The sequence below is a fragment of the Xenopus laevis genome, chromosome 5L, assembly GCF_017654675.1.
Source record: "Xenopus laevis strain J_2021 chromosome 5L, Xenopus_laevis_v10.1, whole genome shotgun sequence".
Classification (NCBI taxonomy): domain Eukaryota; kingdom Metazoa; phylum Chordata; class Amphibia; order Anura; family Pipidae; genus Xenopus; species Xenopus laevis.
The window spans coordinates 41,268,398-41,281,014 of record NC_054379.1 but is presented as its reverse complement, the minus strand read 5'-3'; the positions used below and the strand labels follow the sequence as shown (position 1 = coordinate 41,281,014).

Here is a 12,617-nt window from a genome sequence, read left to right as displayed (position 1 = left end):
TCCGCATAAGAAAAAACACCCATTGACTTTAATGCATTTGGAAGAAATAAATCGCCATAAAAAAACGCGCATTGACTTTAATGCATTTGGAGAAAAAAAGTCACCATATGAAAAAATGCACATTGATTTTAATGCATTTGGATAAAAAAATCGGCATAAGAAAAAAAGCAGTAAAGAAACACCCATGTGCAAATTTTTTTAATGCATTTGGATAAAAAAAGCCAGCATAAGAAAAAACTCCCATTGACTTTAATGCATTTGGTGAAAAAAATCACCATAAGTAAAAATGCAGCGAAAAAAAACGCCCATGTGCAATTTTTTTTAATACATTTGGTGAAAAAAAGTCAGCATAAGAAAAAACACCCATTGACTTTAATGCATTTGGAGAAAAAAATCACAATAAGAAAGAAAAAGCCCATTGACTTTAATGAATTTGGAGAAAAAAATTGCCATAAGAAAATATAGCCCATTGACTTAAATGCATTTGGAGCAAGAAACATTGTTTCTCGTAAAAACTCCCATAGACTTAATGCGTTTCTCAAAATTTCAAGGTTTGGCAAATTGGTCGGCGAAGCGAAACGGGACAGATTCGCTCCTCACTAGAAATATCTTATCAAGTCACAATACATCTTGTAATTTCTTTCCCATTAATTACTACAGTAAAATAGAGTTTGATAAACAGTGATTTACTAGATAAAAATGTTCACCATTGACTTCCCATGCCTTTGTTTATTGACCATTATGACATCATTATGATCCTTTGACCCCTATGACATCATAATGATCCTTTGGCCATTGTGACATCATTATGACCTTTTGACCCCATGACATCATAATGATACTTTTCCATTATGACATCATAATAATCCTTTGCCCTTTATGACATCACAATGATCACAGTAAGGCTTAAGGTTTGGCAGGAAATTGCTCTTGTCATTTTACACTTGACTTAACACGGAAACAGACAAGATGAATTCTCTCTGTCTTTTTTCTTGTTTTTTTCTCTCAACCTTATTTTTAATAACATCTATTCATGGAACAACAGGTATGTATTTAATATTTACTTATTAATACAGAATATAGAACTTATTGCCAACATTTCTATAATAAATAGAATATAAGTGTTTCTAGGTAATATCTTGACAGCTATACTTATAGCCATTCCCATTAATTTGGACAGTAGGGTCTTATTAACAAAACTGCTCGTTTCGTTTACATTTTCAAATACTACAAATCCTTTAGATGATTGGATCTAACACTGTTATCTTTACAGCATTCAACATTATGTAGCCATTTATTTTATTAAAACTGTAACGCAAAGGAATAATATTTAGTAACCAGTCCCTATTGAGAACATAAACAGTTTTACTTTATGTTTGTGTCGAAAATGTTAGATTTTAGCTAACTAAGAAAGTACAGTAGTGGATGATTGGTAGTACAGGTATAGTTATCCCTTATCCGGACACCCGATATCCAGAAAGCTCCGAATTACGGAATGGCTGTCTCCCATAGACTCTATTTTATCCAAATAATCCAAATTGTTAAAAATTATTTCCTTTTTCTCTGTAATAATTAAACAGTAGCTTGTACTTTATCCCAACTAAGATATACTTAATCCTTATTGGAAGCAAAACCAGCCTACTGGGTTTATTTAGTGTTTAAATAAATTTCTAGTAGACTTAAGGCACGAAGATCCAAATTACGGAAAGATCCGTTATCCGGAAAACCCCAGGTCCCTAGCATTCTGGATAACAGGTCCCATACCTGTATTAAGTTTTACATTAGATATTGGTTTGACTAGGCAAACACTGGATATGAGCATGGAGCTTTATTTATCTTCTTTCTAATAAAAGACATTTTTGATATTTTGTATTACAGAACCAAATGATCAAAAGAAAAATGAATTACTTCAGAAGAATGAATTACTGAGTCCGATTATTTCAGCAGTTAACTTTGGTAAGATAAACAATATTTCATTAACCTTGCTGTGAACATTTGTTATTACTGTACTACAACTATTTGGAGAAACACCAGCATAAGGGTTTCCATGCAAAGCTAAAACACACCGGGGCTCATTTATAAACTTTGCGCAGGGCAGAATGATTCCACACAGTCAAAATATTTGCCGTGCATATGGTTATATTTATAAAGCTGGATAAGAGTTATGTATTTAGGGGCATATCTGTCAAGGGTCGAATTTTTGAATTTGAAAAACTTCAAAATTCGGATTTTAAAAAAACCAACCGAAATTACGTCAGTTTTTTTTGGCCGAATAGGTCTGTATTCGGCCGAAATCGAATCATACAAATCGAAGTAATAGCGCATTCGATAGAATTCGAATCAAAGTTTTTCCCCAAAGTTTTTCAAAGTATACCAATTGACTCCAAATAGGTTCTACGAGGTCTCCCATAGGCTAAAAAAAACTATTCTGCAGGTTTTAGATGGCAAATGATTGAAGTCAAGTTTTTTTGTACATGATAAATTTTGATATTCTAATTTCTTTCAAATTCTAATCGAATTTGGACTATTCCCTAGTCAAGGTACACAAAAATAGCTCGAAATTCGATTTTTGTTTTAATTCGAAAATTCACCTCGAGCTTTGATAAATCGGCAACTTAATGTGCAAACAGAATTGTGAATTTTTTTCACACTGCGAATGTCCATAAGAGCTTTTTAAATATGGCGAAAAAGTGCAAATTGCGAATACTCTGCGCCTGAATTACGGCACATCTTTGATGGCGTAGAAAATGTTCTCAAAACAGTTTTGCAAATTGTGAATTTAAGTTACTGTCAACGTTATTTTCGCGCACAACAACCTCTCACACTGGGCGCACTCACGCAAACACTCGTCTCATTTGTGAAAATTTATTCATAATGCGAATTCGCAAAAAATGGAAAGACGGGCACAGCAGTGCAATATTTTAGCATTCAGGAAAAGTCATGAGCAATACAACCGTTTGCGGGAACTTTATAAATGACCCCCATATTCTGTTGTTTAATTTTGGTGTAGGCTTGTTTGTCCTTTTAGATCAGTAGAACTAATGAGATATTTTTGTGATTTTACAGATGGCAGACCGACGAATTTTAAAAATAAAGAAAATGATTTGCCCCCTGAAGCACCAGAAAAAGGTAAAATATTTATTATTTGGATCAGCTAACCTGTAACATTGTCCATACTGCTCTAAGAAAGATACATAAGATAGGTTCATCTTTTATTAATTTACCCTTTAATAGTCCTACTGTAAATCATAACGCCAAGTTGAGCAAAGTACAGTATAATTAAAACACTCTAAGCGGGTTATTCACTAAACTCCAAATGCAAAAATCAAGAAAAAATTGTGATTTTATTTATAACATTTTTCGGAATTGATTAAACTCCGAGGATGGAAAAGGCCAAATCAGAAAACCCGGCATCTCAGACCTGTCGAGGTTGCATACAAGTCAATGGGAGAAGTACAAATGATTTTTTGATGTGCGCTGGGTTTTTGGCAATACCTGTGTTTTAGGGTGAAAAATCCGAAAAATCGTGAATATCGGATTTTTTCCCGCAAACAACATTTTCGGGAAAGTGTACTAATAAATAAGACCAAAAAACCCATGCGGATTTGGTCTGAGTTTTTTTCAGAGAATATTGAGCTAAATTCGGACTTTGATAAATAACCCCCTAAAAAATTAAAGCATGCAAATAAAATTATTGTTCTATGTTATTACAGCTTCCATGGTTCAGGGACTGCAAGACAAAATGAAGAAGCTGATTCATACGGTAAAAGGCAAATTCAGGAAAGGTAAATCTTTCAGCAGTTTCAATAAAAAAGTAAAATAATTATATTTTATATAGATAATGATGGATAATAGGAATAGTTTTTGGGCTGTAGCTAATATAAATCACTATTCTTAATTCTAGCTGTACACATTAACACACAAGCATCTTATTATGTTCAAAATTTGGTTTACCACACACAAAAATAATTAGAGCTGCCATACTGTTATCTCATATAAATTATAATCCATAATCCTTGCTTGTATTGTATTTTATATGGCCTAAAATAAATGCTGACCATGATATATTGCTATAAGGTGTGGCTTTATAGTGTAAACGACTGCCAGCCATAAATATAAAGGGAATATGCTGACATGGAATATTTTTTGTACATAATAATCTATACTGAGTTATACTATTATTAAACATTACAGGGCAGATTTATCAAGGATCGAATTTCGAAGTAAAAAATACTATGAAATTACTTTGAATTTGAATATCGAATTCAAAGTTTTTTTTACCAAATTTGAACGTTTTGCGGTCGAAGTAAAATCGTTCGATCAAACAATTAAATCGTTCGAATGAACGATTCCAGCGATCGATCAAACTTTTTTAGTTCGACTACAAAAAACTTCGAAAAATGCATTAGAAGGTCCCCGTAGGCTAACAAAGCACTTCGGCAGGTTTCATTTGGTGAACTATTGAATTCTAAGTTTTTTTAAAGAGACAGTACTTTGATTATCGAATTTTCGAACTATTTTACTTCGAATCGAATTTGAAGTCGTAGTATCCTATTCGATGGTCGAAGTATCCAAAAAATGACTTTGAAAATTCCCTCGAATTCACTTCGACCCTTGATAAATCTGCCCCTACCTGTCGGTGACATGTTTTTTACATTTCTACTACTGTGTCGTCTTCCTTTCCATAGAAATACCAGTACCGGACACCACAGATGTCTCAGCTACACCTGTAACAGACTCACCTGGATTACTACAAAGTAAGTACATTTTTGCCTTATGAAATTGTATAATGCTTTTTGAAAGCCATGGACCTCTGTATTACACTTAATGGCAGATTTATCAAGGGTCGAATTTCAAAGTTGAAAATACTTCGAAATTCGACCATCGAATTTAAATACTTCGAATTCAAATAACGAATTCAAAGTTTTTTCAGCAAATTTGGCAATTGAGCGATTTTAATTCGATGTGTAAAGACTTGGAAGAAGTTTGTAGAAGGTCCCCATAGGCTAAAATAGCAATTCGGCAAGTTTAATTTGGCGAAGTATTGAAGTCTAAGTTTTTTTTAAAGAGACAGTACTTCAATTATCGAATAGTCGAATATTCGAACTATTTTTACTTTGAATCGAATTCTAGGTACAATCGAAGTCGTACTATCTTATTCGATGGTCGAAGTATCCAAAAATTCACTTCAACCCTTGATAAATCTGCCCCTTAGGGACAGATTTAGGGTTGAATTTCGAGGTGATGGGAGTTTCTTTAAACTCGAATAGATTAGAATACAAAAAGACCAACTGAAATTTATTTTAAAAAATATAATTTTTTTTTACTTCAGGCGAATAGGCTGTATCTGATCGTTCGATTCGGATCGTATTTGATCAAATTTGAATCAAAGTATTTTCAAAAAAAATAAAATTTTTCCAAGTCCATCAAATGATTCCAAATTGGTTCCAGGAGGTCCCCATAGGCTAAAACAGCAATTCGGCAAGTTTTAGATGGCAAATAGTCTAAGTCAAATTTTTAAATTTGATTAGAATTTGGACCATTCCCTAGTCGAATTCGAATCAACGTTTTCCCCCAAAAAAACTTTGATTTTTCAAAGTCCACCAATTGACTCCAAATAGGTTCTAGGAGGTCCCCCATAGGCTAAAAAAAAATATTCGGCAGGTTTTAGATGGATGATTGAAGTCGAATTTTTTAAGAGATATTCGATTTTTTTCAAATTCAAATCGAATTTGGACTATTCCCTAGTCAGGGTACACAAAAATAGCTTAAAAATTCTCCTCGACCTTTGATAAATCTGCCCCTTAATGTGCAAACAGAATTGTGAATTTTTTTCACACTGCGAATGTCCATAAGAGCTTCTTAAATATGACGAAAAATGCAAATTGCGAATACTCTGCGTCTGAGTTACGCCACAACTTTGGTGGCGGAGAAAATGTTCTCAAAACTGTTTTGCAAATTGCGAATTTAAGTTACTGTCAACGTTATTTTCGCGCACAACAACCTCACACTGTGCGCACTCACGCAAACTCGTCTCATTTGTGACAATTTATTCACAATGCAAATGACTCCAAATAGGTTCTAGGAGGTCCCCCATTGGCTAAAACAGCAATCCGGCAGGTTTTAGATGGCGAATAGTCGACGTTGAATTTTTAAAGAGATAGTACATGATAAATTTCAATATTTGAATTTTCAAATTTAATTAGCATTTGGACCATTCCCTAGTCAAAGTACACTAAAATTACCTCGAAATTTGAATTTAAAAATTTGAATTTTAACTTCCATCCTTGATAAATCTGCCCCTTAATCATATGAAGTCCATATTAAATGTGTATGTACTCAAGCAGATTGGGTGCCTAAGAGATAATAACCCCACTGATATTACATGGCCAATGAACTTGTTGATTGCAGAAAATGTTCAAATTGTGTTAAAACTGTTTAATCAACCAAAATATTGGGTCTGCATGGTCCACAGAAATGCTGCGGCTATTTACAAATGAACATTTACAAATAATTCTTATAGATGTAAATTATCTTTGTGTGGATTCAGTAATACTAATAACATTTTATTTTTATTTTAAAGAGGGCAAAGCCAAATTACAACAGATTGCAGCGAAAGGTAATATCTTAATCAATTCTTATACACATTAGTGCCCTGTGAATTGTTAGTTAAAAAGGATAGTAGTAAGTACTAAGGGGCATATTTATCAAGGGTCGAATTGAAAAAACGTCGAAATTCTAATTCAAAAAGGCCAACTGAAATTAAGTCAAAGTTTTTTTTTGGTCGAATAGGTCTGTTTTCGATTGAATAGGTCCATATTCGACCGAATTCTAATCGTTCGAATAGAAGGAATATCGCATTCGACCGAATTTGATATTTTCAAAGTCCACCAATTGACAAATGTGTTCTAGGAGGTCCCCCATAGGCTAAAACAGCAATTCAGCAGGTTTTAGATGGCAAAAGGTCGAAGTCGAATTTTTAAAGAGACAGTACATTATAATTTTATAAAAATTGAAATCAAATTTTGTCGTTGAAACTAGCGACAATTGACTCACATTAAAATCAATGGGCATCCGTTTAATTGTCACCGTAACTGTCTCTGGCATCGAAACTGTTGCCAGCGTAAAAAAATCCAATACAGTTTTCAGTAGATTTGCCGGCGTCAAAAAAAATGTTTTCTTTTATGCTGGCGGCAGTTTAGATGCCGGAGACAGTTCAGACGTCGTCGATAATTAAACGGATGGCCATTGACTTTAATGCGGGTCAACTGTCGCCGGCGTCAAAATTGGTGTTTCACCAACGGGACAAATTTGCCCATCACTATTAAACATCAAACTTACTGTGATCCCTTATATTTTTATGGAAATAGACCCCAGAGAACCAGTTTAAATTTTTTGTTAAATATTGCTGGAGTCTTTTTATTTAACTTAAATTAAATATGCAAATTAGGGTTCAGATCCTAAGCGGTTTTCAGTTGATTCTTTTGAGGATGATGATTAAACATTTGACCAAGTCCTAAAATTCCAGACCAACATTAATTTAGATTATTTAATTGCAATTGTTGTCAAGGCTCTTTTAGATTCAGCATTAATTATAACATTATTGTGTGCTTTTGTTAGGCGAGTCTGCAAAGAAGAAAATTACAGATATGATAAGTGATCTCAAGAACATCAATGGTAAAACTCTCATTTTTCAAAAAAAAAAAATTTCAAGTAGTTAACAGAAATTTCTATAATTAAACTAAACATAATCTGATCCCTTATATTTATGTGAAGTTATGCCCCAGAGAACTACAGTTAAAATGTTTTATGTTAAATATTGCTGGAATCTTTTTATTTTACTCTCATTGAATATGCAAATTAGGGTTCAGATCCTGAGTCCAAACATTCCAGATTTGGGCCATCATTAATGTCTAATTTCATATGCAAAACCACATAGAACATTTAATTACAATTGTTGTCAGGGCTCTTTTAGCTTCAGCATTAATAATTACATTACTTTGTGCTTTTGTTAGGAGCTAATGCAAAGAAGAAATTAGCAGATATGATGAGTGGTATCGAGAACAGCAAAGGTAAAACTCTCAATTTTCATAAACAAAAGTTTAATTGACGTTTGTCACACACTTTGCAATATTAATTTAAATAAATGTATGTAAAACAGTGAATTAGTTTTAGTATAATTGCAGTTATTTGGGCTCGTATGTCTTTTAACTTTAGTAATATTTGTTCCATTTTATTACAGATTCCAAAATCCAGGAAATCAAAGATACAATGACGAAGTTGCTTAATACCATTAAAAACAAATTCAGCAAAGGTAAACCCTTCAGCAGTTTTATAAAGTAAAATGTTTATATTTGCATACTGTATATAAATCTATATATTTTTCGAGTTGTCTAACTACTCGTTTAAGTAAACACTGGCATGTTTGTGACACACTTGCATTATTAATATCTGTAATTCTTCTACTGTGTATACAGTTCATTTCATTTTTGTACAATATTTTACTCAAAGTCTTTGAGCAAATGAGCTCCTAATAACCACTTTACTTGTTTGTTTTTATAGGTGAAATAAATACAGACCAACCAGTAGAAGGTAAGAACGTTTTTTCATCCTGTCCCTTTACTATGTTTATTAAAGATGAATTTAAAAAAATGCTCACAAGTAGGGATGCACCGAATCCTGGTATCGGTTCGAGATTCGGCCTTTTTCAGCAGGATTCGGATTCGGCCTAATCCTTCTGCCTGACCGAACCAAATCTGAATTTGCATATGTAAATTAGGGATGGGGAGGGAAATCACGTGACTTTTTGTCAAAAATCAAGGAAGTAAAAAAATGTTTTCCCCTTCCCAAACCTAATTTGCAAATTAGGGTTCGGTTCGGTATTCGGCCGAATCTTTAGCAAAGGTTTCGGCTGAATCCAAAAAAGTGGATTCAGTGCATCCCTAGTCAGAAGTCCCTGGTCCAAAAGCCAACTTATAGGGGCAGATTTATCAAGGGTCGAATTTCAAAGTGATAAATACTTCAAAATTCGACCCTCAAATTGAAATGCTTCGAATATCAAAGTCGAAGTATTTTTCACCGAATTTGGTTAATGGCTTAAAAGTAAGTGTTTATATTTTATTTTTCTGTACAAATATTTGTGTGTTTATCTTATTATAGAAAAGGTATGCATTTGACCCCATAGACAGAAAACATATCCATAAAAGCATACCGTATATATTCCAATTGGTAGATCAAGTTGCTTACTACATAATTATCTTTTCCAGATATGCTAACAGAAGCTTTTGAAAATCTGGCAAAGCAAAGAATAATAAGCACAAAGATTGTCTGCTCGCTTATCCTGATTTGTGTTGGAATTATCGTGTGTGTTGCTGTATACAGAATTTGCCACCGAAAGATGTAGGTGTTATTTCAATACATTTCTCTTTATTGTCAACTTCTGTCCAAAAATATAACATTCTATTTCTAATCTTGTCATACAGTGAAAAGGATAAAGTAAGCAAAATGGAGCAAGGCACTTCATAAGACTTAGAATGACTCAAGACAAGAAAGCAACACGGTCTCCCACAGATTCCTCTATGAACAACTAGAATGGAGTGATCTCATAATCTTCAAGACAAATCTTTCTAGGCTTAAGGAGCATTTTTAGCAACACCGAACGTTCATTTTCACCAAGAACAATCATTTTCACCAAGAACAATAATTATAAGCAATATAAACAATATATGCAGGTGCATATACATTTGACATACAATAAAAATCCATAAAACTACTCTTGTGTGAAGCATCATTATTGATCTGACAATGGAAAGAAACTGGGTTTGGAAGGTAATAAAGAACAGGCCCATGTAAATATGTAAGGAAGGCTTATTATATAGGGTAAAAGTGCTGAATGTAAATGGAATAAATTCTGCAGTGAGCTGTGTTTAAGATCATATGGTTCAAATCAGAAACAAAATATATACACAAAAATGCATAGGTTTAAAACCTCTCATCCTATCTAGGCCAGGTTCTTATCAGAATATAATTTGTAAGTAATGCTGAAAGGTTTACTAAGTCAAACAAGTAAATTAATAATTTCTCTTCCAGAGTTGCTAAAGAAATAAGCACCATCCACAACACTGTATAATTATATCCCATCCCACAGTTTGGGAACAGGTTCTTATTCTCTATTACAAGGGCTGATATCTTTTTAAAACTGGTTTAGCCCACAAGCCATAATCACAAACTGCACTATTTATTTTGGGGATAAAAAGGTCACCCTGATTGCAATGGAAGTGGGAATCTTCTGATATTGCCTATCATCTTATAACCAAAAAGGGGAATCATAGCTAACAGGATTTTCGGTCTCGAGTGTTTAACAGAAATTATTTTATGATAAATTGTCTAACTTTAGCCATGCAATAGGGTATATTAAATTTGCCCTTTAAGTCAGTGTTTTACAAATATTTTGAGAATGTAGTAAAAGTGAAGTGTTTCTCCCAAAACAATTCCACATTCATCTAAAATTAAAAAAACTAATACATGTATCAATCTCCAATTCATAAAAAGACAGATTATAACTCAAAAGAGTCTTAAGAAGGGCAACAAAAGCAATAAAGAGAATGGATGATTTCAGTTATGGCCAAGTTAGTATCGTTTACACTAGGTTACATAATGGAAAATATGATTGTTTTATATAACATTGGCAAATTTCATTTGGGGGAAATCAATCTCAAGATATTATGCTATCCCTTGAGGAGGTGGTGATTTTATCTTTAGTTTTAGATTTTTACCCTTAGTTGCAAAAGGGCATTTTTTTTCTCTGTGTCACTTTAATTCAGTAGAACTAAACCACCAAGTGACTCATCTACAAAAAGAGGACCCTCTTTAGATTTTGGAGAGGGGCTAATCATGAATTCTGCCAATTTCTATTAAAAAAGGCAAAAGGGAGAGTGGGATGAAGGATGCAATTTCTTTCTTGGTGCTTGTTCCTACACAATATGGGTACAGAACATGGGTTAATTAACCCTCGATATTCGACTGCCGAATTGAATTGAAATCCTTCGACTTCGAAGTCGAAGGATTTAGCGCCATTCCTACGATCAAAGGAATAATCGTTTGATCAACCGATTCGAAGGATTTTAACCCATTGATCGAAGGATTTTCCTTCGATCAGAAAATTGTTAGGAAGCCTATGGGGACCATAGGCTAACATTGGCCTTGGTAGGTTTTAGGTGGCAAACTAGGGGGTCGAAGTATTTTTTAAAGAGACAGTACTTCGACTATCGAATGGTTGAACGATTTTTACTTCAAATTATTTGATTCGTAGTTGAAGGTCGAAGTAGCCTATTCGATGGTCGAAGTAGCCATATTCGACCATTCGAAATTTGAAGTTTTTTTGTTTTAATCCTTCACTCGAGCTAAGTAAATGGGCCCCTAAATGTATAGCTTAAATCCATAAAGACAGACTGCTGAGATTCAACCACTTGAGCATAACACTTGGGGGGGATTTACTAAAACTCAAACTCCCATCCACGAATTTAACTCATTTACAAAAAAATCTGCTTGAAAAAGTCTTTGTGGGAAAAGTCTCAACAAAATTGTAGGACAATTCAAATCATACATATTTTTCAAGTTTGACACCCAAATACCTACATTTTTTCTAGTTGTTGCCCGAAAAAACTAGAAAAACCAGTGCAGTGTAGTTCACAATGTCAAGAAACATCTTCAGGGACCCCTGCCATTGACTTCTACATGACCTCGACAGGTTTTAGGTGGAGTATTTCCTAATTTTAGATTTCTAACAGCTTTTTTTTCCCTCTAAAAATTCAAGTTTTCCCTTTAAAAACACGACCAGAAAAAAATTGAGGTGGAAGGAGAACCCTGGCGGCCAGTTTTGTTGCTAAAGTGTTTTTAATATTGTCACTCTTGCAGACAGCTAAGATGTTGGAATGACTTTAAGTCCAATCTTGTCAAGGTGGGCAACCTAATTAAACACAAAATATAATCATCAATACAGGGCCTTTTCAATGACTGTGCTGTATGGCAATATAATGAAATTGTACAGAAGTTGATTGGGATTACTTGTATGTTTCCAGGTATCATAACTAACAAAGAGTTAACTACCCTATTAAAAGGCCTTTGAACTCTGTTGCTAGTTTCTTTGAAACCATCCAACTCCCAATCAAATCACTCAAATCTGCAGTCGACTTTGTTGCGACTCCCCTAAATACCATAATTATTTTACTGAAACATACCAGTGTACCAGTATAATTACTACAAAAAAACGGACAATGTGCATATTAATCTCATTCGTACCAGTATAACCATTGGATAAACTGGATAAAGAGCACATTAACCCCAGATGTGCCAGTATTATTACTGCAGTAAAGCCGATAATCAAGATATTATCCACAAATGTACCAGTATAATTCCTATAGAAAATGGATAATCAGAATATTAACCCCAGACATGCTAGTAGGAGTGGAAGGCATGCCCATCTTGGATATTTTTCTAGAGGAACAGGGAGAAAAGAACGTGCAGGACATTTAAACTACAATCTGGGACAGCGGGCCGTGTTCTTAAAATTGAAAAGCAGGACAGCTGGGAGTTGCTGATACATTGCTGTGCTCATA

General features: G+C 33.9%; 1 protein-coding gene across 2 annotated transcripts; it reads left to right on the top strand.

Annotated features, from left to right (window-relative positions):
• The first annotated feature begins 1,735 nt into the window (after positions 1 to 1,735).
• LOC121393525 lies at positions 1,736 to 9,756 on the top strand. 2 transcript variants are annotated; one of them, XM_041562359.1, is made up of 10 exons: positions 1,736 to 1,956; positions 3,067 to 3,129; positions 3,714 to 3,785; positions 4,689 to 4,757; positions 6,584 to 6,619; positions 7,621 to 7,677; positions 8,016 to 8,072; positions 8,243 to 8,314; positions 8,563 to 8,592; positions 9,267 to 9,756. In XM_041562359.1, the coding sequence occupies exons 3-10, from the start codon at positions 3,719 to 3,721 to the stop codon at positions 9,401 to 9,403; spliced, it is 525 nt and encodes a 174-aa protein (XP_041418293.1). In that variant the 5' UTR covers positions 1,736 to 1,956; positions 3,067 to 3,129; positions 3,714 to 3,718; the 3' UTR covers positions 9,404 to 9,756. The 2 variants fall into 2 exon arrangements, with proteins under 2 accessions (XP_041418293.1, XP_041418292.1); XM_041562358.1 differs by lacking the exon at positions 1,736 to 1,956 and having other exon boundaries at positions 2,938 to 3,129.
• The last annotated feature ends 2,861 nt before the right edge of the window (positions 9,757 to 12,617 follow it).

Coding starts and splice junctions, on each gene's coding strand:
- LOC121393525 (XM_041562358.1), top strand. CDS start 3,042: ATGAGATATTTTTGTGATTTTACAGATGGCAGACCGACGAATTTTAAA. Junction 8,315..8,562: donor TAAAAACAAATTCAGCAAAG/GTAAACCCTTCA, acceptor TTGTTTTTATAG/GTGAAATAAATACAGACCAA. Junction 8,593..9,266: donor TACAGACCAACCAGTAGAAG/GTAAGAACGTTT, acceptor TATCTTTTCCAG/ATATGCTAACAGAAGCTTTT.